Here is a 26,472-nt window from a genome sequence, read left to right on the forward strand (position 1 = left end):
AGAATTTTGTGTCTGAAGAAGAAGCGATAAAAACATATTCCTTTGGTACGGCAGCTAGAGTCCCGACTGCTAGAGATAAAGGCAAGGACTTCAACACCTTGATCGCTAGCTGTTCCCTTCATCCTCCTTCCCCAGAAACAACACAGGATCATGGGATGAGAAAGACTGTGGGGCTCAAGAGACCAAGAACAGGAGTGATTTTTCCTCCTTACATCAGCGATTAACATATCTGAGCATCCGACCTTGGGAGAGAAATGGAATAAGGTTCCAGCCAATGGGCCATATGTTTGAAGAAGAGTTGGGGGTTTTGTACCCCGCTTTACACAGCCTGAAGGAGTCTCAAAGCAGCTTCCAATCGCCTACCCTTCCTTTCACCCCAATAGGCACCCTGTGAGGTAGGTGTGGCTGGGAGAGCTCTGGCAGAACTGGGGCTGGCCCAAAGTCGCCCAGCAGGCCTCATGTGTCTCAAAGCAGCTTACAATCATCTCCCCTTTCTCTCACCACAACAGACAAATTGTGAGATAGGTGCGGCTGGGAGAGCTCTGGCAGAACTGGGGCTGGCCCAAGGTCACCCAGCAGGCCTCATGGGTCTCAAAGCAGCTTACAATTGCCTATCCTTCCTCTCCGAACAACGGACACCCTGTGAGGTAGGTGGGGCTGAGGGAGCCCTGACAGGATTGCTCCGTGAGAACAGCTCGGCCTCAGACAGGACTGTGACTGGCCCAAACTCACCCAGCTGTGGAAAAAGAGTGGGGAACGAAACCCAGTTCTCTAGTTTAGAGGCTGTCGCTCTTAACTACCACACCAACGCTGCCTCTCAGTTCTGTTCGTAACCCTCCGGCAGTTTTCGGCTCACTTCCTCCCCATCTTGCCGGCACAGACACATGTACCAATAAATACGCCCCCTCCCAACCCATCTCAATATGACTGTACACACGATCGTATCAAAATTCTGCTTGCGGGGGAGTTTCAGCGAAGCAAGGATGGTGCACAAAAGGCATTTGACTGACACAGGGAGGTGCTTCTGGCCCATGTTCGTTATAATGGATTTATTTATCCTATTTATTTCCCAGCTTTCTCCCCAAAGGCACCCCAAATCAGCATACACAATCCTTCTCCGTTTTATCCTCACAACAGACCTGTGAGGCGGGGATTCGCACTCGGGTCTCCCAAATGCTAGTCCAAAATTTTAGCCACTCTGCACCAGGCGCAGCCAAACAGGGAGGAAGAGCCGCATGCTGGAATGACTAACCCAGGCTTGTGGAGACGGCAGCGCTCACAAAAACCGTGTAGGCTGATAAATACTTCCAGAATTATGTTTTTGAAAGGAGCAGGCAGCCAACGCTAAGCAATCAGTTAACGCTTTGTTCGATCGTGCTTGCACTGCCTTTCTCAACCGGGGTTTTGTGAAACCTGGGTTTTTCTTGATGGCCCTGGAACGGTTTCCTTAATAGGTGGGAGTTAATTAATTTTAAAATTATCGGGTGATATGACCATATATTATCATGCTGACCTGCCCCCGCCCACCTAAAGGGCCAATGATGGGCCTGGAGGAATTGGGAAGGGGCGGGGCCCCAGGTGGGCGTGTCCACAGCTCTGCTTCCCAACCATATTGTGCGTGATTGTGCCACTTCTGGGGTTTCCTGAAGCCTGGAGAATGTTTCAGGGGTCTCTCAATGGTAAAAATATTGAGACAGGCTGCTCCAGGACGTCAGTATTTTGGAACCTGGACACAAGCTGGGAGAGATCCTAAAGAAGATAGAGCAAATACTGTGGCAAGCCAGCCCTTCTCCCTCTGCCCCTCCCTCTCCCTTTCTCTCTCTATCTCACACTCACACACACACAAACACACACACACACTGCAGCTTAGCAGGCTCAGGAACGGCAACTCCCCGCCCCCCCCTGAACAAAACCCTCGACAAAATCAGCCGAAGGACCACCCACACATGGAGTCTGCTCTGCTTTTCAGTCACGACTGCTACCTGCCAGGGAAAAGTCAGCGGAAGCCTCCAAGCAGACAAGAGACGCTAGAATGACTTTGCAGCCGCTCCAGAAACCAGCAGGTGAGTTGTGGACCTTGGCCAGGATCGGCGGAAGAGCCGATGTCTGACCCCATCCGAGTCCAGCGCAAGGACCCAGCGGCGCCTGGAAGCCAGCTTCGGAGAAGTGCCAGCCAGAGAATCTTCCGAAACATCATAAAACGGTGAAGAAGTGTTGGGTCAGCAACACCTGTGTCATTTCTCACCTGCCCGGGATAGCAAGGCCTTTTGATATGGCCCCGGGAGGCAAAGAAAGCTGCTCTCTGGACTCCAAGCAACACAAATTGAGTGCCGCTAGGGGCAGCATGCTCCCCTGGGTTTTTTACATCGAAAAAGTGCTTATTTTACGAGAACCGAAAAGGCAAACATCACGAAGAAGGTAGTCTAGAAAGCCAACGGAAGAGGCATGTTATAAAGGAAGACACACCTTCCTTGGGAATGAGGCAAGGAAGAGTTTAGGCAGGCAAAGACAAAAGATCCCTGTCTTGGACCCACGTAGACATACTTTACCAATCACAATAACCCATTACATTAAAAAAATGAATTTCATTGTTTCAACATGCATTTTTTCCATTTTTCTCAACTGTGCCATTCCGCTCTTCCCATGCCAAAGTCACGGAATACTACGGGGAAGCAAGGATGTGACTCAATGCTTCTTTGTCATGACAGAGCAATTTGTACAGGCGACGCCTGCATTGTAAAGACGGCTGATCAAGCTCTCCCATCTTCCCTGAAGGACAATGAGTTCCAGAGTCACCAGGATGGGCAAACATTCAAGGTAAATTCAAACCAGAATTAATAACATATCAACATATCTATTGATTTATAAAGACAACAGGCAACCAAGCTCATCACATGGTGGCCAAAACTCAGGTGCCATCAGGAGGTCCACCAGCATGGCCAGAACTCCAGAAGACCCCCTTCTGTGTCCCCCTGAGCATCAAGAAGACAAAGCATCACTGTCCCAGGCACCAGAACATAAGAGAAGCCATGTTGGATCAGGCCAATGGCCCATCCAGTCCAACACTCTGTGTTACACTGTGGCCAGAGCCCAGGTGCCATCAGGAGGTCCACCAGAGAAGTCCAGAACTCCAGAAGGCCTCTCACTGTGGTTCTCCAAGTGCCAAGAAGACAGAGCATCACTGCCCCAGTGGCTAAGAGCCACTCCTGCTCCACCTCAATGAACTTGCTCCATTCGATGGACTTCAATGTGGTTGCATTTCAACACTGGCTCCCTTTGCATATTCAGAACTGTGCCTGGATCTTCTCGTGGTTGGCCACACACGAACCTGCCCGACTCTGTGCCCAAAACTCAGCACCATCTGCTCTGACTTAGCAGCAGTTCTCAAGAGCCTGAGGCCCATCCAGAGCCCCCTGCTTGTGATCAGGGACTGATGTTGGGCCATTCTACATTCAAAGCTTGCACTCTCCCAAGTAAAAATTAACTAACTTCAAATCAGCTCTAGGGAAAACAGTGGGACTTTTAATTGTGCTTTCTGCAGCAGGGACCGGCCCAGACTGCAAAAAAAAGCATCCAAGCAACTGACCAAAAATTGGGGGAATTGAACAGGAGCTGTAGGAGTCTGCAACGTGCACCGACACCAAGTACCTCTCTGCAAACGTACGGCTTGTTCCTGTCCCGCTGCACAAGAGAATGCTGCATTATTATACCGTCCGTGCACATCCGCACACTGTTCAAGAACACCGCAAAACAATTCCACAGCAGCGTTCGAAGGGAATTTACATTCCTGTTAATTAACCGTCACCATTAAGTGATGAATTTTCGGAAGTAATGACCTCTCACTGCCAAGTTCGCTGCCAGATTAGTTCCGTGTACACCCAGCACTGGAGCTGCTCAAAAAATGCCACGCTGCCACACCTAAGAATGTACGAGAGGTCATGCTGGCCAAAACCCAGGGGCCATCAATGTGGGGCATGAAATGAAGAATTATTTCGCTGATAACTATCAGGAGGTCCACCAGCAGGGCCAGAATTCCCGAAGCCCTCCCACTGTGGCCCAGTGCAGAGTATTCCACCTATACCATGTGGCTAATGGTCACACATGGATCTCTGCTCCACTTCAATCAGGCCAGTTCAACACTTGGTCACACAGAGAAGAAGAAGAAGAAGAAGAAGAAGAAGAAGAAGAAGAAGAAGAAGAAGAAGAAGAAGAAGAAGAAGAAGAAGAGGAAGAAGAAGAAGAAGAAGAAGAACGAAGAAGAAGTTCTTATATACCACCTTTCTCTACCAGAAGGAGCCTCAAAGCGGCTTACAGTCGCCTTCCCATTCCTCTCCCCACAACAGACACCCTGTGAGGTGGGTGAGGATGAGAGAGCCCTGATATCACTGCTCGCTCAGAACAGCTTTATTAGTGCTGTGGGGAGCCCAAGGTCACCCAGCTGGCTGCATGCGGGGGAGTGCAGAATCGAACCTGGCATGCCAGATTAGAAGTCTGCACTCCTAACCACTACACCAAGCTGGCTCTCAAGCTCCAGATGCCATCAGCAGGTTGACCGGTGGCCCTCCAAGCACCAAAGATGCAGTAGATTACTGCAGCAGACACAGTGTTCCCTCTATACCTGGACCTCAGCTCCAGATGTTTCTCCAACCCACTCTTGACGCTGTCAATGACTTTAGCCACCACTATTTCCTGCAACAGGGAATTCCACATGTTCATTACTCTTTGGGTGAACAAGGGCTTCCTTATTTGTTTGAAGTCTACTGCTCATTTGTTTAATGAGCAGGAGAAACAGGAGAAAAGGACTTCCTTCTCCACCTTCTCTATCCCATGCATCATTCTGGGAACTTCTGTCATGTCACCCCTCATCATTTCTCCAAGATAAAGAGTCCTAACCTATTTAATTTTTCTTCATAGGTTTTCAACACTCTCCCCTATACTAAAATATCTCTTTTGAGGCCCTGTGTAGAAGGCTAGATATCAGGGGAAACATTTTCGCAGTCAGAGTAGTTCATCAATGAAATGCCACCTGAAAGCGGCAACCCTACAGCTAACAAATGCTTTAAGTAAATAAATAACTGCGATTTCCTGACTTTATTTCCATAATTCAGAGACGGGAGGCCCTGTATGTTTGTGGCTTCGTCACGCGTACCGAATTCCTTCACTAAGCAGGGAGCTGAATGTTCTAGAGACAGAAAGGGTCTCCTTGGCAAAACCTGTTCTTTTCCCCAGCGAACCAGGCCAGATCTTGGCGCCTGCATTGTGGCAAAGCCAGCCACGGTCTGCTTTCAGCCACAATTCGTAGCCGGGATCCCAGGCCTGCTGGAACAGGCGAGTGAAAGGAAGCGAAAGGAAACCACAGCACTGACCTCAGCGTGCGTGCAATTATACTCTGTCGATAAGACCAAGCAGCAACAAGGAAAAAAGGCCATAGGCTTGGAAGACAGGGCAACCACAGGCCTCTGGTGGGATGCTTCTGATCTTTTCACCGGGGCTAAAAACTCAGAAAGTGTTGCATCTGTGCTGGGCCGCCCGCCAGCAGAATTCAAGTTGCCTCACTGCGCATGACCTGAGCAAAGCTGTGAACCACAGGACGTCTTGGAGGTGGCTCATTTGTAAGGGCACCATAAGTTGGAAGTGACAATGGCCCATAATGCACCTGTGGCTTTAATTATCCTTGATTCGCCATCTGTATGGTATTATTTATTGGTATGCGCACAACCGAGAAGGTTGGGGCAATAAAGAATTTACCCAGGCTGAGCAGTAAGGTATACAGAATTATTAAATGCACGACTTAGAACAGGGGGCCCCAGCATGGCGCCAGTAGGTCTCGTGGCACCCAGGAATATCTTTTTAGGGAGCTTGAGAAGTGGGTGAGGCCAGGAAGAGCTTTCACCCACTAAGGCTCCTGATTGGCTCTACAGAGTATTTTTTTCCGGCAGCACAACACAGACACTGGTTGCAGCGGAGCACAAGGATCTACTCTGTGTTACTGAAGTTAAGCTGTGGCAACCATTTTGTGGCTGGCTCCACCCCCCGTGGAAGCCATTTTGTGGAAGCCATTTTGTTGCTGCACCCACCATGCAGTGTCAGAGTTCCAAATGTAGCTGTGGAGGCTCAAATAACTGTTTGACGAGGGAACCTCTTAACAGGAGTGTGCCAATTTCAAACAGAATAACAAACCAGTCCCGGTGAATTACCCTTGTTTTGGTAAACTTTGTAAATGCATAACACAGTTTGGCATTGTATCTTATTTCGTCCCATTGATTGTTACATTATTCACTGATGAAGTTTACGAAACAAGGGTAATTCAACAGGACTTGTTTGTTATTCTGTTGCAAATTGGCACACTCCTTTAGGAGGTTCCCTCATTGAACGGTGCATTGAGCCTCCATGGATTCATTTGGTGTTTACTTGCCACATTTCGTGTACTCTATCTGTTGGAAGAGTTCCAAATATGCTTGAAGGACCTAAAAACGTTGGGGACCCCTGAGAGAAGCAGAGGCTAGAAATGCTTGGGTGTTTCGAACACTGATGCCAACCAGGATACGAAATATTTTCCAAACCTGAGCTGAGAATACAGCTCTCCTCTCTCAGTCATAGTCCCTTATGCTAGTTTCAAGTTGTTTCAAATGTATTATTTTCTTGCCCATTAAGCGCTATTGAAATTATGCCCAATACAATGGAAACCCACATGGATTTAAAACATGAACAGAATCTCTTCTGTCAATGGATATCATTCCAAAAGAATTCCCACTGCAGAAAACATCACCTGAAACACAGCAGAAGATCTACGGCACAAAAGCACGTTGTGATCTCCTTCTGCTACCTATTCCCTCCTGCCATCTTCTCACTTTCCTTTGTCTATCCTGTGTCTTTTTTTCCCCTGGCTCACCTGTGAACAAGGGCATCTGAGCCTCTCTCCCTGCCATTGGGTGAGCTGCTCTGAGGTCATAACAGGGCCTGGGCAACCTTAAGGCAAAGTTAGTGAGTCCTAAGGAACGTGAGAAACCAGAATTCTAATCCCCACAATTTCTACTAAATTAACTTTTGAGCAACAGCACATGTTCTGATGGACTCCGAGATGTCAAGGTCTGGTTTCTAAAAAGACACCAGCTCTGATGGACATTAATGAACTTGGGCTGGCCAGACTCTCAAGGTGTTCTCAATGAAAAGCTACTTTGATTTCTTGCATTCGTTCATGCAGGCCAAAGGCACATAATTTGTTATAGCTGCTTCTAATAAGTTTTGCAAACTTTACATGCTCTGCGGACTTCCCGTATTTCATTTTCACCTCACTGGGACATCGCGGCTTTAACAGAAACATCTGGAGGACCACAGGTTGACTACCCCTGATCTAGATGTAAGCCACTTTGAGTTTTGCAAAAGAGAAAGGCGGCCAGCAAATTTTTGAAATAAATAATAAATATTAAGGGCAGCAATGGAAACAGTCAAGAATAAAGGGAGAACCCAGCTTGCTGGGGGGTAAACGGTAATGACTGGGGAAGGCACTGGCAAACCACCCTGTATTGAGTCTGCCATGAAAACACTAGAGGGCATCACCCCAAGGGTCAGACATGGCCCGGTGCTTGCACAGGGGATACCTTTACATTTTTACCTTGATTATGTTAGCTTAATACAAGTTTGTGTGTGTGAAAGAGAGAGAATGGCCCTAGACAGGAGATCACATACATCTCAAAGCTTGGTTCAGTACATCATTAACCATCCACAGTCCATGTGGGTCAATAATGCTCCCCTCTCACAGGCATTGGCAGGAACGGCCTCCTATCTTACACAACTTCTTGCCCCCAACGAAGCCCTTCCAAACATGGACACGGGCTCTGGGATCAGGGCCTGCAACAAACCCAGATGTCAACTTTGGTCCAATTTCTAGTCCCATCACTGGCCCGTATAACACCATCTCAGGCTCATGTCCTTGTTCATCTTAAAACATTCTGTCTTCCGTCAAACGTCAACAATGCCCTTGGCATCAGACAAATACGCCTGTCCCCTACATAAAATAAATGGATGTCATACGGCTGTTGACCTAAGACTGGCAGTCCTCAGGCAAAGAAACTTCAAGAGGAAATTACAACGTGAGATTGCTGAACTTGACTTCATTCACAAGTTCAGAACAAAGGGCCCACACCCCAGGCCTGAATATAGACGCCAGATTTATATCTCACCACACAGGCTAATTTCCTGTCTCTCAGCATTTCCCCTCTGATCTAACCAAGCTGATTACAATGGGCATTGTGCCTTTACATCCTTTGCAAGTGTCCTATACAGAACCTTTACCACCTTCGGAGTGGGATATGAAGACTCAGAGATCTTCTTTCCAACTCATGTCTGTAGAAAAGAGCTTGGACTCTTGCAAGTGTGCACCCCTTAAACCTCACAGTCTCTGAGTTACTCCTGAACTTGCAGCTGGCTGCTTTGTGAACCCCTCTTCACACACTGGATATTTGACCCCGTCACACTTAAAAGCCCAGTTTTAAGATTTAAACAATCATTATTATTTATTCTTTGATTTATTGCCCGCCACTCCCTTATGGCTCGTGGCGGGTTACAGTAACTGGGTAAAACCCCATAAAACCCCAACTAAAATCCCAGTATAAAATCACACACAATTAAACAATTCACAAAAGATACACGGTGGGGAAAAAAAAATAAAATCCTCAAACTCAATTATCCCAAAATCACAAAAGGAGTGGGAGAGAGAAGGATGCAGATGTTACTAGCCACCATCCCACTCTGGAAGGGGGGCTATAAATCACGCTGATCTCAACCGTGGACCTGGTGGAAAAGCTCTGTTTTACAGGCCCTGCGGAACGCCGGAAACTCCTGCAGAGCCCGCAGCCCTTCAGGGAGGTCATTCCACCAGGTAGGGGCCAGGACCGAAAAGGCCCCAGCCCTGGCCAAGGCCAGACGGACCTCCCTGGAGCCTGGATTAACCAACAAATTAGCACCCACAGAGTGTAAGGCTCTGCAGGGGGCATAGAGTGACAGGTGGTCCCTCAGGTATGCTAGGCCTTAAAGGTTAAAACCAGATCTTGAACCGGATCCGGTATAATACTCGCAGCGTTGTTATCGCATGAAACGACTCACAACGCAGAAAGACCTTGAGTGGTTATAATTTAGGTTTTTTTCCGGCAGCACAACACAGACGCTCAGCAACAATGATCAAGAGTTCCAGCCATCGCTCCTTAACCGGGATGTACAGGTGGGCAGGAAGGACTAAGCTATATCCCTGATTCTCCTCAACCTTTTAGGTTTCCGGCCCGAAAGAGCATTTCGAGACTGTCTGATCTGCAACAGAGGCCGTTCCTTTGGAGTCATGGAGCCCTGGAAGGAAGGCAGGAAACCCCCAAGCCAAACAACGCTCTGTAACGCAGCCTGCAGGTGATTAACCAGGCCTGAAACCGGCTGTAAACACAATACTATGGCGCATTCTTCCTTTTTCCATAGTGTCGCCAGTTGCAGCAGCCGTGCAATACCCTTGAGATGTGGGCAGAGCAGCAAAAGGAGGACTCCAAGGTTGCTCCCTCCCACAGTTAGAGAATCTGCAACAAGCCCACCGGCTCTGTGAAACAGCCCTGTCACCGAGCCGCTGAAGCCGCCTTCTTGGAAGATGCCCACGTCACTTGCAGGGCGACACTGGGATGGGTTAACGTGTCCGTGCTTCTCTCCCCCGCCCCCCACTTCCCTTTCCAAGAGCAGCATCTGGTTAGCGTGAAGGCTTCTTCCAGAGCTCACTTCCAAGTAAGACTCTGGAGCACAAAATAAAACTGCACAGTGTGATTTTATACGGAATAGAAGGAGACTTCTGCTACCCTAACTGCCCTTCTCTGCTAGCAAGTGGACACCTGGCCAAGGGTATGCCATGTCCTTCTCTTCCCACGTGGATCTCCCAAGGGATTCTGGGAAACACCAGTGCCTCATCTCCTCCGGCCACCATCACAGACTGGAAGGGGACCCCCGGGCCTCAGGACAGCCACACGCAGACTGGAGTTTCCCCCTTTCCCCTGGCCAGCCCAAATGAGCAATGAACTAGCCGTACGCACTTCATGTGCTCCTTCTTACCTGAATACCTGGATCGAGCAACAGCCTCGGCCTTCCCCATCTATAAATAACCCCACACAAAGAGTAGCTCCGACTCCATTAATAAATCATCTTTTCCCCTACCTAAAAAAAGACACCGGCAAGGAGGGGGGGGGGGATATTACCGTCACCGAACTGCACACCTGTCCCCAGCCACATCACGGCCCACGAAGGCCTCCCATTCCAGCTGCACCGATGCTCCTGCCACTGAGAGACCTTTGCGAATAAAAGGTCTCGCTGGGCCACAGAAGGCCCTGGAGACATCTTGCCTGCCTAGGGCTCAACTGAGCCTACCTCGCAGGGTGGTTGTGAGGGGGGTAAGAAGAGATGGGTAGGGGAGTGAAGCAGGAGAACCACATGCGCCATCCAGAGGCTTTGAACAAATGTTTGGTGGGTCTTTAAATGTCACCCACCTAACCTTTATGAGGCAGGCCTTCACCCTTCTCCCCCCCAAAATGCTTATTCCTTAAACCCCCCTTAGCAATAATTTAGCATGCTTTCTAATGGCCTTTCCCTTGTCCACCCCCAACCCCCCAATACATCTCTGCTCCTTCCCATTTAAAACGAGAATGCCAAATTATCCTTTAATTTAACAAGCTGGCCATTGAGGCATGTTGAATATTTTTTTAATTGCCCCACCCCTGACCTTTAACCCCCCCAAATCAATTTCTGAAACCATCCTCATCCTTCCCCTCCCCACCTCTTTTGCCCACCCCAACGGGGCTCCAGCTGCCTCAGGGAGACCAGATAAAAATGCCTCCCTGCCTAAGCCATTGAGGCCTTGTGTCCGCTGCTCCTGAATACATGGAACACCCCTAAATGACCAGGATCATCAATAACAATAAAGGCCAGGAGGAAGACGGTCATAATATCCCAACTGAAGGGTCCTGCTTATTTGCCCCCCCCCCCCAAAGTTCCCAGCTTACTCAGAAGGAAGCCCCATTTCCTTCCAAGGCAGGCTCCCATGGATCTAAACATCCATGCTGGGTGGGCATGGGCAGAGCCCACCCCAAGCGTCCCCCCTCCCCAGGACTGAAATAAGAGGCAGACGAATGACCATACTCGATATTAATGGGAATATTAATCCTAATGATAATAGGCCTGCCCCCCCAGGGGGCATTCCCCCCCCCCTCCCCGCCCCAGGCCCCGCCCTCACCGTGAAGGGGGTCTCCTCGACGCTGCCCACCGAGTAGCAGTTGTCGCCCGGGTTGACGGCGCCGCTGAGCACCTGGTGCAGATGCATCGCGGCCTCCAGCCGCCGCCCGGCCCGACGCCGGCTCCGGCTCCGGCTCGCTCCCCGCCCGCCCGCGGAGCAGGAGCAGGAGGAGGAGGCTGCAGCGGCCGAGGCGGACCAGCAGCGCCGGGCCCGGCGGGCGAGGGGGCTCCTCCTGATGCGCCCAAGGGGGCCCCGAGCCAGGCGCGGCGGAGAGATGGAGACGGGCACAGCGCGGCCGGCCGGCCAGAGAGAGAGAGAGAGAGAGCGCGCGCGCGAGTGAGCGAGTGAGCGCGCGCCACCGCCCGCGCGGCGGCGGTGGACAGGGGAGGCACGCGCCCGCGGGGAGATGCAAGCGAGGCCGGAGCGCGCCCGGGCGGGTCGTGCGGGGATCTCCGCCGGCGCGCGCGGGCGCGCACGCGCGCTCCGCTGACTAAGAGGCAGCCCGGCCTCCAGGGGGCCCCCGCCGGCCGGCCGTGCGCGCCCAGGTGAGCGCCCCAGGTGGCGGGCGCGGCTCCGGCAGGTGAGGCGCTGGCCCGGGCTGGAGAGGCGCGCCTTTGGGTGACGAAGGCAACGCTCTTTTGGTTGTTTGTTAGCAGTAGTGTTAGTGTTGGTATAGGTCATAATAATAATAATAATAATAATAATAATAATAATAATAATAATAATAATAATAATAATAATAATAATAATAATAATAATAATAATAATAAATCATATTTAGAGTCTAGTGGTACCTGTGAGACCAACCACGTTTTAGTCAAGGTATGAGCTATTGGGTGCATGCACACTTCCTCAATTCCTCTGCTGCTTCAGACCAACAGTGGCTACCTGTTTTAATGACAACAACAACAATAAATGCCTCATATAGTTCCTCTGTAACGAATCTCACTCTTTTCTTCTTTTTTTAATGAGAGCATTTTTATATTTATTTATTATATTTATATACCGCCCTCCCCGGAGCAACAACTTTATTTTCATGGCCAACAAAGTTTAATTTAAGGTATGAGCTTTCATGTGCATGCACACTTCTTCCGATACTGCATGTACATGAAAGCGTAGGCCCAGAGTTAACCTGCGTTGGTTTTAAAGGTGCCTCTGGACTCTGGACTCAAGCTTTATTCTGATACCATTATTTGCATTGCTAAAGCAATAAAATAAGTGTATGCTTGATACAGAAGTTTCAGGGGTCCCCCTCCAACTTCTCCAATAACCCCACCCCAGGCAGAACACTTCTGGAAATTTCACATTGATAAGAGACAAAAGAAGGCGTATTTCTTATCCTTCCCCCCTTTTGTTTTCCCTTTGAATTTTTATCTCAATGTTTACAAAGACCCTTCCCCCCCCCTTGAGGATCGGAACAGCTAAATGCAAAAGAAGACACAAAATAGTTTGATGCACTGGGTTTACCCTCTGCTGTATCTGACGAAGTGAGCTGCAGGTCAGGAAAGCTTGTCCTGGAATAAACATCAGTCTTCGCGATGCTACTGGACTCCTGTTTTATCTCCTCAGAAGGGATTTTTTTAAATGGTTGAGCTAATGGCAAGCATGGATTTATTTACAAGGGACTTTCTGATGCAACAGGGCTGGAGTCGTTTAAAATGTGAGAAACGCTGAGCTTTGGACTTTGGGGATGCAAACGTCAACTATCACATCAAGATAATACCCCCAAAAAACAAATAGTGTTGCAACACACACACACACGGACAGGCAGAATGAACCAGGGGGTGAGGGAAGTGGTTTGGATCAGAAATCGTTGACTGCAATGGAGCTCTCTAACGGCGGAAATGCCAAACAAAGTTTGGTGGTTTCTCCTGGTTTTCTGAAATAATATTTTAGCTACGTAGGAAACGTAACTAAATTGAGTAGGAACGGGGAGGCATTCGGGAGTCCCTTAAAAATTAACAAAATCGGTGGCAGGTAGAAACTTTTGTGAGTCACTGCTCACTTCTTGAGATTCAGCTAGAATGGGAGTCCATTGTTTATCTACCTTGCTGAATGGAGTGACAGGTGGACTCCCATTCTAGCAGTACCTGAAGCAGTGACTCGCAAAAGCTCCTCCCCCTGCCATGAACTTAGTCTTTTAGGCAGGGGTAGTCAACCTGTGGTCCTCCAGATGTTCATGGACTACAATTCCCATGAGCCCCTGCCAGCAAGGTCACCCAGCTGGTTGCATGTGGGGGAGTGCAGAATCGAACCTGGCTCACCAGATTAGAAGTCCGCACTCCTAACCACTACACCAAACTACACCAAATAGATGTGGTCCTAATAATCTTTCATCCCCCCAAAATTGTTACAGTACATAACTGAATATATTGAAGAATTTATATCCTTCTCAGAACTTGTAAGTGGTGGACTTGTAAAAAAAAAAATGAAAGAAATATCGGAATGGAAAACATAGGAAAATACAGGATGTATTGAAATTCAGATTGCCTATGGAAGCTAAGTACATACTATTAGGAATGCTGCCTAATAAACTAGCCCCAAATTGGAAAGAGGTATTCAAATACATGGCGACCGCAGCTAGGATTATCTACACAGCAAAATGGAAATTAGACGTCTGTCCAAGCTTAGAAGAATAGGGGGGAAGTTGCTGACTATGGAGTAATTGTGAAATTAACAGTCTATTTGAGGAACAGATCAATTACGAAATTTGAGGGGTGGCGGGGTGTGCCTCATGCAAGCAGCAGGCAAATTTAGAATGACAAACGTTTTTAAAAATTGAATATAGATATATTAAAATGCAGAAGCAGAATGAGAACAAATTTTAAATGTCACATCATGAATGTAAATGTTTAAGGAAGTGGATTTTAACCCAAAACATCTTTTATTTTCTTCTTGTGAGATTTATAGTGGGCTTTCCTTCGTCTTTTGATATATTACCTACCTCTTTAAAGTTACAGTGAGTATGTGAAAGGGGCAAAATAAGTAATATTGAATATGTAGTAATGACGATACTGTTAACGTAGCTGCAAAACAGATCACTTAGGATATTTGAAATTTAAAAAGTTGCATATAAAAGTACCAGAAACAGAAGCAAGGACCATCATATTTTATAGATGTTGCTGATGTCTTAAAATTATTATGAAGGGGATGTTGGGAAGAAATACTTTGTTTTATACACTGTAATATATAATTATCCTTGACATATGCAATTATGTCATGTAATCCACCTTAATCTTTTGTACTCACTCTACACCAGGGGGAGTCAACCTGTGGTCCTCCAGATGTTCATGGACTACAATTCCCATGAGCCCCTGCCAGCAAACGCTGGCAGGGGCTCATGGGAATTGTAGTCCATGAACATCTGGAGGACCCCAGGTCGACTATCCCTGCTCTACACTATTACTTTGTTTTCTAAAAGAAAGTAAATAAATTTTTAAAATATATGCCAAATAAAACATATTATTAAAAATAAATAAAACAGAGTGCCTTTGCCAACCAACCCAAAATGAAAAACAGTGTTTCAATTAAGCCACTGATTTCTTAGTTGCTGGTGCTATAGTGACTCTTTCATATATACCAAAAAAAAAGGTCAGACTAGAAACTGGAAGACCCAGATTCGAATCATCCCTCAGTGACCTCAGGCTGGTCAAACTCCCTCACCCTAAATTACCTCACAGGGTTGTTGTCAGTCTAAAAGGAGAAGGACATAAAAAAGCTTTGGGGAGAGGTGTGGGTATAAATTAACCAATTATATCAATAAGATTAAACCTTCCTGAGCTGGACTTTTAAGAGAACAGGGATCCTGTTTGACAGTATAGCCCAAACTGGGCAGGATGCGCCATTGAAATGACCCTTCCGTAGCTGAAGCAATCAGATACTTAAGCAAATGTACAGCAGTCCTGTACATAACTCAAAAGTTATATATATTGCCTTGGGCAGAAGCATAAGTCACAAGGCTTTCGACACAGGAACAAGACTTCCTGGCAGACGTGAGGGTCATTAAAGGATGGAAGAGCGACCTCAGCACCAGGATCCACCCTCCGCCAAGGGAAAAGATGACTAATCCTATAAGGTGCAATCACTGATGGGAAACATGCGTGCCAATTTACAAAAAAATAATTAAACAGAGTGCCTTTGCAAGCCAGCCCAAAATGAAAAACAATCTTTCTTTTAGGATGCTGATTTCTCAGTGGCTGGAGCGGCAGTGACTCCTTCATCTGCCCACCCAGGCAGCAAAGGAATTACTTTGTTGGACGTTGATTCAGAATTAAGTGTCACGAGTCTCCGGACTCAGACCTTGTTTTGTTGGGAGAGTGTGACTCTGCATGCAGGAGGATCTGGGAGGGAAAGAGTTCTAGGTGGTGAAAGCACAATGGGCCATTGTGATATTTAATATGGGACTTATTTTTTGAATATGTATAATTTTAAGGGAGGATAACTGTTTTAACTGTTATTTATTCTGATGGTTTCACGGGGAATTGTTATATTCAACATATGTACTTTGCCTTGAGTTTTCTGAGAGCACAGAACAGAAATCCTGCAATCAATCAATCAATCTGACGGAGCAGAGTATGTGCCTGTGGGAGGGCTGCCAGTTCTACGTGGAGATTTTGGGGGTGGAGCAAGGAATGAGCAGGATTTGAGGCAGGATCTCATCTTATCTTGGTGGAGTGTAGTGCTAGGGGGTCCACCCTCCAAAGTAGCCATTTTCTCCAGGGGAAATGATCTATGTCTTTGTAAAACATGGGGATCCCTCTGGTCCCTAGTGCAGGGATAAAATGGCTGCTACAAAATGGCTGCCTCAGGAGGTGAAGCTGAGCACAAAATGGCGACCACAGCAAAGGTGGCAGCAGCCATTTTCTCCAGGGGGACTGATCTCTGTCGTCTGGAGATGAGCTGAAAATTGGAGGATCCCCAGGTCTGACCTGGAGGCTGGAATCCTTGGCATCTGTGTGCCCCTGCCTCAGAGTACCCCTTTATGAGAACCTCGGGAAAGGAGGCCAACAATGTCTTATTAAGAAACATGTAGGCAGTGCAGAAATTGCATTTGCTAGAAGCCTGATCTGGGCAGACTGCTTGCCATCTGTTCTCTCAGACTGGCAGTGATCAGAGGAGCAGACCATTCACCATGGGAATGAAATTCGCAGAGATGGTACGGCATTGAGCGATGCTCCTTCCTGCAGTGTGGTTTTGGTAGCACCCACGCCACTATGACAATGATCAGTTAGGGGTGCCACCCTCCAGGTGGGACCTGGTTTTACCGCTCCTCTCCAGGCAACAGAGATCAGTTCCCCTGGAGAAAATGGCTGCTTTAGAGTGGGCTATGTGCCATTATACTCCCCCTCTCCAACCCAAATCACACACGTTCCTAGCTCCATCCCCAAAGTCTCCAGATATTTCCCAACCGAGAGGTGGCAACCCTAGTTGTCATGTCCAATTAAAAAAAAAACACCCTGAAATAGCAGCGTGCTGAATTTAATTTAGAAGAAGAGTTGTTTCTTATACCCCGCTTTTCACTAACTGAAGGAGCTTACAAAGCAGCTTACAAACACCTTTCCCTTCTTCTCCCCGCAACAGACACCCGGTGAGGCCGAGAGAGCTCTGAGAGAACTGTGACCGGTCCAAGGTCACCCAGCTGGCTACACGTGGAGGAGGAGTGGGGAATCAAACCCAGTTCCCCAGATTAGAGGCTGCCGCAGAAGCAGAATAATAACTCAAGGGATTGCTGCAAGGAAGCCGGAGGTCAGGACTGCCGCAGTGTTTTGCCTGGCAAGATCAAAGTGCGTTATAAATTATTTACGTTCCCTTTTTGCCAGGAGCACCTTGTGAGTGACTTTGAGGGTGACAGTGACCAAAGACAGCCTTTGACACAACAAAGCAGGGCTGTCCTCCTGCCAGGGAGGGAAGCTTCCATAGCCTCTACAACGGGTGCATGTGTGTGGGTGGATACAATACGACAGACATGTTTGAGAGGTCTGCTTTTTTATTCACGGGGAGGTGCAGAGAATGGAGGTTTAGGTGCCGATTTCGTTCTGAAGGGCAGGGGAGGAAGCAGCCTGTGGAAAACCACCCTGGAACGTCTCTTGTCTTGAAGATGCCACTAGGGGTCGCCGTAAGACAGAATCACCCAATTCCTCCATCATACACACACACATACTCTTTATACTTATGTAACCAGCTTTGCCTCTTTGGATAGGAGGCAGGAACGTTTTAGAAGGCATGTAAGCACCCAGCCTGGGGGCCAGCAGCTGAGCTCTTGGCCTCTTGCCATCTCTCTCTTCCCCCAAACCACACATGTAACCGGAGGGGCCTGGCATCTGCCCCCCAACACACACACACAAAAACAAGCACACACACACACACACAGAGGGAACAAGGCAGGCTAGCCGCTTTTGTCCAGCGGAGTAAATAAAAAATAAGGACGCTGTATGGCTCCTCTCAAGATTTTGGTTCCAAGCCAGGTTGTCCGACAGCAGCTGGTCGCTTGGGACAGTGGCCCTGGGTGGTTGAGCTTGGTGGACTCTAATCTGGAGAACTGGGTTTGATTCCCCGCTCCTCCACTGGGTGACCTTGGGCTAGCCACAGTTCTCTCAGGGCTGTTCTCAGAGCTCTCTTAGCCCCCATTGTAGTTTCTCTTCTGAATAAAAAACTGTTTTATCCTTTAAACAGCCCAGTACTTCACCCTCTCTGCATGTTCAAACTTCGCCGTATACCAACATCATGTACCAAAAGCCTGGCATGACAGGGGCACGCATTACCCATGTTCTTTCCGGACTCCGTGTTGTTTGAACGGGGGCAACGGGCACACTCAGTACAGGCTCACACTCCCGTTGTGCCACGCCACGTTAAGCCAGCCGACTTTCCTGAAATATTTTTCAGCGTCTGACAACCAACTCGGTGCCTCAGGGATCTGCGGGGGGAGATCTGAGAAGGCAATTTGCTTCTTCTGGGCTGTCATCTCGGAAGAGAGAGGAAGGGACTTCTAAGTCCAAAAGGCATTGCTGAAATCTACGCCCGGATTCCACCGGCAAATCCTGAACAAATTGTTTCTTTCTTAAATCTTTGGCCTGTCATCAACGTAGTTGGTAGGTAGATTGGCATCCCAGAAGTTCCAAGAACTTGAACTCCTTGGAGGACAGACGGGAGAAAATATTCAGTATGCTGAAGGAGGATTGCTAACCTTCCGGTATTAGCATTGATCTCCAGGTGAAAGAGGTCAGTTCCCTGGAAAAAATGGCTGCTTGGTTCGGGTGGACTCCATGCCCTTATACTCCACTGAGGTCCTGCCCTGTCCCAAATCCCACCCATTCCCAGTGGGCTCAAGACCCCACCTGGATGTTGGCATCCCCAGCAGGCCCACTGGGTCTTCCCCTGAGGGTTAAATGGCTGGGCCACCTTGGCAGAAGTGCATTTAGTGCCAGCATGGTGCCATGGTTAAGTGTGGAGGCTTCTAATCTGGTGAATCAGGTTTGATCCCCCCGCTTCTCCACATACAGCCAGCTGGGTGACCTTGGGCTAGTCTCAGTCCTGATAGTGCTGTTTTGATCGAGCTGACCTGTCTGAGTTCTCTCAGCCTCACCCACCTCACAGGGTGTCCGTGGTGGGGAGAGGAAGAGAAGGCAACCGTAAGCCGCTTTTGAGACTCCTTTGGGCAGTGACAAGCAGGGTATAAACATCAATTCTTCTTTGCCCATATTTCTAAAAAATACATTTTCCCCACGAAATCTAATCTGAGAAGTTTCCACATAAGTCTAATACAGGCATAGTATACTGTCAGCCGGTACAGGCTGGTTCTCATAACAGTAATTTACCCCCCATATAAACTGTATTATAAAGGACCAGTGTTCCTATAGGATTTTCCTCCAGCTGGCCAGAGTGCAATTTTAAAAAGTTGAGTATGTCCTGACTCTTTTGATGGACCAACAGTGACATCTAGTGGACAATTGGATATTGGCAGATAAAACTCTGGTGTGCCTTAAGCTCTGTTTCTTTCCTCTAAGATAGCAACAAAAAGCACAAAAAGAAAAAGGAAAGAAAGGAGGAGGGCGGCTCACCGGCCTTATAACTGAGTTGAATGTGCTTCCGTATTCTAGGGCAAGTCATCTATGAAGCGTCAATATGCTAAAAGAGGGAAGATAGTAGATTCCTATTGCAGAGATGTCTGGAAATACGCACATCAATTGTAATTGGGGTGTTTTTATTTCCCCCAAGCCAAACGGCAGTGTATCAGGGGGTGGCGCAATCTCTGTTTGTGGGGGCAGGCATCAGTCCCTTCCATGCCCCCTCCCCCCAGAGAACTTGTTTCAAACTACATTTGTTATTGATCACAAACTCTACTAGTATTTCTAAGGTTATTTTTCTAGCCCAAACACACCTTGGCTCTTTGGTGAGGAAGACAATGTCCCCCAAAGACCATCCTTTGTGCCAAATTTCAGACAATCTGAGCATATTGCGTCTTTCCTGGGCTAGTTTGCAAAAATTCACGGGGCATTTGGTTTATCCCAATAGCTTACATTAGTTGCATTAAAATAACAGTTGTCAAACTCCCCTGAGTTTGGGGCCCTGTAGATCAGCCTTTTTCAGGCTGACCCTAGAGGAGCCCCCAAAATAATTGTTCAGGCTTCAAGGGGCCCCAGGAGTGATGTCGCCTGGCCACGCCTCCCTGCCACCTCCCCACCCCCCAGATGCAGCACGTCACCTGAAATGACATCACTGCCCACGTTGACAGGCAGGCTAAAGGACAAATGGGGTGGGGGGGGAGGGACAGGAGGCAGTTTAAGGCAGGAGTAGGCATTCATGCTCTGTCCCCTCTCAGGCATGGAAACCATGAGAGAACTCCCTCAAGTTTGTGCGGGGAGGAGGGGAGCAATGGAAGCAACCAGTTTCCTAATTTGTGGCCAAATCCACTAAGGCAGGAGGGGATTCCTATGGACCCCCAGGAGTCCGTGGCACCCTGATTGGGAATCCCTGCCCTAGATGCTTTTCTCTCGAAAGAAAATCTGTAATAAACAGGATGTCTGGGGGTTGTCTCTGTGCCCTGTGTGATAGCCAAACCTCACTTCCTCAGTCCCTACCTGCACAGTGCCTGGATGGGGTATCCAGATCATTGGTGCATGGACCCGTCTCTCCTACACTGTTTCCCTGAGCTGAAACAGTCCGGGGAAGGGGGATGGGACTGTATGTCCACTGGGGTGCCTCTATCGCCCTCTGGGGAAAAATTACAGGTTTTCACTTGGGGTCCCCCAACCAGTGCTTTCCTGTAGGATTTCAGGTTTGGCAAGCAGAAGGTCCAGGGGAGGAGTACAGCTGAAGCTCCTTTGTGAGATTCTCACCATTGTGAGTCTCATGTTGGGTCACTAACATTTTAAGGTATACCTGGAGGTTCAGGGTTAGAACTTGCCAGAATTTCAAAAGTTTAGGTGGTGGCCATGTTGATTTGTGTTCAGTTTCACCTGCAAGCACAGCTATTAGCACTCTTTGGGGGAGGCCTGGAGGCTGGCATCTGAGCTTCTTAGTCATTTTCTTTTGAAAACTGTATAATGTTACAGATTGTTATAATGTTCCATGTAAAATTATGCAAGGTTCCATGTAAACCGCCCAGAGCCGTAAAGAACGGGCGGTATAAAAATCCAAATAAATAAATAAATGAACGAATAAATGAATGAATGAATGAATAAAATAAATTCTTAGTTGTCATGACAAGGCAGGACCACTGGAGGGCCAGCTTCTACTCCATGATTCACCCGCTTGCCTCTTTTCCTTTTCGGAAAGGGACCTGTCAGCTGCTGGCTTGCAGGCTTCCTTACTGCGTTTATTATATCATTTTCTCCAACCCCAAAGTAGCTTGCATAATTTTGAAAAATATCAAAAATCAGCAGGAAAAGATGAACAACGATTCAAATTCAACCAAAACCTTTCCCAAACTAAGTTAGCCTCTCTGAAGCCCCAGGACTTCGATTCCGCACATGTTGGAAAATGCACTTTCAGAGTCGATTTCCCTGTTTTGCACAGGAAAACCCATCTGCAAAAGTCATTGGAGAGCGCATTATCCAACATGTGCAGAATGAAGAGGGCTACAGTCTCATGAGCACCAGGAATATTTATATCAGAATCTGAAATCTAGAAGGAGGCAGCTATGGAATTAATTAAGGAATGAAGTGGCAGTTTATAATCTGGAGAGCTGGGTTTTATTCCCCACTTTTCCACATGCAGCCAGCTGGGTGACCTTGGGCGGGTCACAGTCCTGATAGTCCTGTTCTCACAGAGCAGCTCTCTCAGCCCCACTGACCTCACAGGGTGTCTGTTGTGGGGGGAGGAAGGGAAGGCAATTGTAAGCTGCTCTGAGGCTCCTTTGGGTAGTGAAAAGTGAGGTATAAAAGCAAACTCTTTTTCTTCACACTGGACCGAGGAGAGCTGCTCCCAGTCAGAGCGGGCAAAACCAACCTGGATAGACCATCAGTCTGATTCAGTACGAGGCAGCTTCACACGTTCAACATCCCTTCTCAGTTTGATAGAGGCTGGATTCTAGCCGCCGATAACCCCAGAAGTCCTGGGTGCCGGTTGCCGATGTATTTTGAAATGTTTAAAGTGTTTGGATCCCCCAGTTTGACTCCCGACTTGAATGAAAAGACGTCGCTCCTTTAACACTTATCAGGAGCAAAATAAAGAACTGCCATTCCTTACTTTCTGCAGACTTATCACTGGGTGGCAGGAATTAGCCAGCAACGAGATTTTCTGCATTAAATAAAATTTAAGGGAGTTAAAAAAGGCGGCGGGGGGGGGAAATCACCTTCGTGCAGTGGGATCGGTGCATTTGCTACGGCTACCTGTCAAATTTGTCGGCTGGTAATTTTCTTTCCCACTGTCCGTGTGGCTGACCACAAAAGCGATAACCCTCCCCCCCTCCCCAAGGCTATGGGCCACACGGTCTGTGTCGTGCTCTCACTTCACGGTGCCTTAGCTCTGTTTGGCCATTTCTGCCAACAACCGTCCCATTATAGGAATAATTTCCTCATCTTCTGCATCATTTAAGTTCCTGTAGAGGCAGAAGGGGGAATTTTCTGCTGGATAAGGTAAATCTGTAGGAATCCATTTTTCTATCATTAAGCGGCTACGGAGGTCTGAACTTCATTAACATTCAGCTTCTTCCTTTCAAGTTTTCCCCAAGTTAATCAGGGAAACTTCGGCCAAGAGTGGATGGGTTGGGGGCGGAGGGGGGGGGCGCGGTTGGTTGACGGTGGCCTCAAACATTGAGAGAAGCTTGCTATGTGGTTTGTTTTAAAGCTCAAAAGCTCTACATTTTAGTACATAAGACATCTATGGCAAGGGAGGCCAGACTGTGGCTCTCCAGATGTCCATGGACTACAGTTCTCATGAGTCCCTGATCTATGGCATGAACAGCACGCAAATAGCATTGCCATTTTTTTTTTATTTCAAAGGTATTAAGCCTAGGTGGGACTGGCAAAGGAGGGAAAGTCACGGTAGAGCCGCAGAATCAGAACAGATCTTGTTGGGTCACTCACATGTAGCTGTCTTATAGGTCCATCAAGGTCAACATTGTCGAAGCAGCTCTCCAAGGTCACCTCCTAATTGGTCCTTTTTAAATGCAGATTTCAGAGATTGAACCTGAGATCTTCTGCAAGCCAAGCAGAAGTATTGCCACTGAGCCAAGGTCTCAGGTCAAGGTCTTTCCCATCACCTCCTGCCTGGTCCTTTCAGTTGGAGGTGCCAGGGATTGAACCTAGGACCTTCTGCATGTTAAGTAGAGGTTCTGCCACTGAGCCAAGGTCTCAGGTCAAGGTCTTCTCCATCACCTCCTGCCTGGTCCTTTTAACTGAAGATGCTGGGCATTGAACCTAGGACATGCCAAGCAGCGGATTCTCCACTGAGCTGTACTCCTTCCCTATAGAACTTAACCTGGCAAATCTAGGGCTGAGGCCAACTGGAAATCCTTGGTCCCTTTCTGAAACTTTCCTAAGCCTTCGAGGAGGGCGGTAAACAAACAAACAAACAAACAATAAAAGATTTTAGTTTTCAGGAGGCCTACAGCAATCCATCCTGGCCTGGAGCTTTGGCTGTAACTTCATAGAACCATAGAGTTGGAACGGACCTCATGGACCATCTAGTCCAACCTCCCACTGGCCTGGAACTTTGGGCTGTAACTTCATAGAATCATAGAGTTGGAAGGGTCCATATGGGCCATCTAGTCCATCCTCCCTCTCAATACAGGATCAGCCTAAAGCACCCATGCTAAATAGCAGTCCAGACGCTACTTGAAGACCACCCATCAGGTCTGGTTCTCATCCCATAGCTCTCACTTGACAGCTGCTTGCAACTGTCTTCCTATCAGAATTTGGCCTGCAAATAACAGGCAATCTTTCCCAATCCTTCCCATTAAAAAAGGACCTCTGGAAGAAAGCAGATTGCGTCCCCCCTCACACGGTGCCCGACGCTAACCCACGGCAACACAACATCCATCCAAACAAACAGGTAGCCAAATAAGTTAGCAAAACAGACAGCCTAATATTTCCAGGCGGAAGCGATCACAGAGCGTTTCCGCTCTTTCCCATTAGGGCCAGGGCGGAAGAATCCTAGCGGATTTAATTGCATTCCCTGTTCTAGTGATTGAATCATGTACGTCTAAAGCTGACCTTTAAAAAAAGTTAGCCTCGGTCAAGGAAGTCTCCGCTCACCCCGGCTTCGGCTTGTAAGGAAATTTGCACAAACAACGCTTCCGCCCAAAGGGAAATTTAATTAACTGGTGAGACGGCGCTACATTCATTAGAAAAGCATTCCGCGGCTGGGAGGTTAAAAAGTCGTGACCTGAGATTGCTGGAGGAGTCTGCGGAGTTGGTTACAGTCATGCTTGATCATCTTGATGTATCGCTGGCGGTATTCTGTGGGATCACTTTTTCAGCGAAGGGGGAAAAGCTCCCTGAAATGAAATCAACACCCGCCCGCCAGCGTCTCAGAGGTGAAAATGGGGACAGTTTAGCAAAATCTAAGGCCTGTTTAATCTCAGATCGGGATTTATTGCCTAAACGCTCCCCCGACCCATGGCAGAAATCCCTTGGCTTGCTATTGCTTTATTAACTTACTCTAAAGTAGTCTTGTTCTGAAGCAAAGGGGGGTAGGAAAAGGATTGAAAACTCACCGGCCGGTGTCATAATTCCCCTGCATGGCCTCATTTGGAATACTGTGTGCAGTTTGGGTTGTCAAACCTCAAAAAAGATACAGCATTGGGAACGGCAAGTAAAACGATCAAGGCAGCCTTTCTTGACTTTTTTTTTAATCCTTGAGAACCCCCTGAAACATTCTCCAGGCTTTGAGGAACCCTAGAAGGGGTGTGGTCGTGCAGAAGATGGTTAGGAAGCAGATATGCCCCCCAGGGGGGCCCTCATTGGCCATTTTGGGACAGGGGGTGGGTCAGGGGGCAAGGGCCAGTTTGGTGTTGTGGTTAGGAGTGCGGACTTCTAATCTGGCATGCTGGATTTGATTCTGCACTCCTCCACATGCAGCCAGCTGGGTGACCTTGGGCTCGCCACGGCACTGATAAAGCTGTTCTGACCAAGCAGTGATATCAGAGTTCTTTCAGCCCCACATCCATCACAGGGTGTCTGTTGTGGGGAGAGGAAAGGGAAGGCGATTGTAATTCGCTTTGAGACTCCTTTGGGTAGAGAAAAGCAGCATAGAAGAACCAACTCTCCCTTCTTCCCTTTTCCCTTCTTCCTCCTCCCTCCCTCCTCCTCCCTCCTCCCTCCTCTTTCCTCTTTCCTCCGTCCTCCTTCCTCCTTCCTCTTTCCTCTTTCCTTTTTCCTTCTTTCTTCTTCCTTCTTGACATAAATGGTAATTTCCCATCCATTTAGGAAACTCTTCCAGGGCCATCAAGAAACCCTGGTTGAGCAAACCTGGTCTAGATACTGCCCTGCAGTATGAGATTGTACGAGATGGCCTGCATGGCCCCTTCCAACTCGGGGATTCTATGAAGCTGCAAGCAAATGCACGTCTGACTCGGCTTTTCCTTAGATTTAATTTGTGGTGGGAAAAAATGACACGCTCCAGCCTCACTGAAGGCCGTGATCCCTCCAAGAAGGTGTGGAAGACATTGCTGGGTTGGGGTGTTGGACAGAAGGCTCACAAAAGCCGCTGTGGCCATTGTTGAATCGTGCCCAATTCACCAACTTATTAGCGATGCAAGAGCCCCGGTGATTATTAAGCTTCGGCGTAAGTCATTTCCCCCGCAAATGAGAAAATTGACAATTACCAAAAGCATGTGCATGACAAGTTATCAAGGGAAAAAAAGCCCTAAGTACCGTCCTAACATTATCAGCAGCTCTTTAGATTAATGCAATTCACTCAGCACAAGAGGCAAATAAGATTTCGCTCTTCATAAAGGACTGGAGAGCTGACATGGCTAAGAGGGCAGGTGAAGAAACCCCTGGTCCAAGCCCTGGAGGTGCCAATAGGATAGACACTGTCTGCTCACAACTGACTCAGGGTGACTCCAAGAACATGGGGCTTTCATGGCCAGAGATGAAGAATAAGAGCTTGGTTTTTGCACCCGACTTTTTTAACAACCTGAAGGAGTCTCAAAGCGGCTTGCAACCACTTTCCCTTCCTCTCCTAGCAACAGGCAAGGTAGGGCCGAGAGGGCTCTACAGAGAACGGCTCTGTGAGAACAGTACTATCAGGACTGTGATCAGCCCAAGAGCTGGTTGCATGTGGAGTGGGGAATCAAGCCAAGTTCACCGGATTAGAGACTGTTGCTCTTGACCATGGCACCATGTTGGCTTTCAATGTTTGCATTACTTTCTTTGTAGCCACCACAGTCTTGTTGGGTGGCCTCCTCTCCAAGTACTCCTCATGGCTTAGCTCACAAGCTCTGGTGTGCTCAGTCTAATTGGGTCTCTCCAGGCTTTTCATGGGATCTGTCTTCCTGCATTTTTGACATGCAAGGTCGGGGCACCCTCACTTGGATGGCCCAGCGGTTTACATAAAACATCATGAGGTAATTACATGGAACAGCACAACAAATATAATAATCATAACATATAACATATTGACTATGATATTTCAACAGGACATGGTTCAAAAAGATAGCAACTTTAACGGAACCCTTCGGTTCTGTTAATGGCAAGGGATTGGCTGGTCAACTTTGTAGACCACTTTGTCTGGTGAACTTTGTAGACCACTTTGTACACCACTGTGGTCAACAG

At 48.0% G+C, this 26,472-nt stretch overlaps 2 protein-coding genes across 6 annotated transcripts in view; one reads left to right on the forward strand and one right to left on the reverse strand.

Annotated features, from left to right (window-relative positions):
* The window catches only part of DMXL2 (Dmx like 2), a 77,540-nt gene extending 64,754 nt beyond the window's left edge, over positions 1-12,786 (reverse strand). For 2 of the 5 annotated variants that reach the window (XM_077318061.1, XM_077318058.1), the window contains exon 1: positions 11,255-11,715. In XM_077318061.1, the coding sequence (XP_077174176.1) occupies positions 11,255-11,341 (87 nt within the window). In that variant the 5' untranslated portion in view covers positions 11,342-11,715. Of the gene's footprint in view, positions 1-11,254; positions 11,716-12,048; positions 12,143-12,721 lie in introns of those variants that run through there. The other 3 variants (XM_077318060.1, XM_077318057.1, XM_077318059.1) reach the window with 2 other exon arrangements.
* SEMA6D (semaphorin 6D) overlaps positions 11,410-26,472 on the forward strand; it is a 686,652-nt gene continuing 671,589 nt past the window's right edge. The window contains exon 1 of the mRNA XM_077318065.1: positions 11,410-11,431. The gene's annotated coding sequence lies outside the window, so the exon portion shown is untranslated. The remainder of the gene's footprint in view (positions 11,432-26,472) is intronic.

Source organism: Paroedura picta, chromosome 18 (genome assembly GCF_049243985.1).
Source record: "Paroedura picta isolate Pp20150507F chromosome 18, Ppicta_v3.0, whole genome shotgun sequence".
Classification (NCBI taxonomy): domain Eukaryota; kingdom Metazoa; phylum Chordata; class Lepidosauria; order Squamata; family Gekkonidae; genus Paroedura; species Paroedura picta.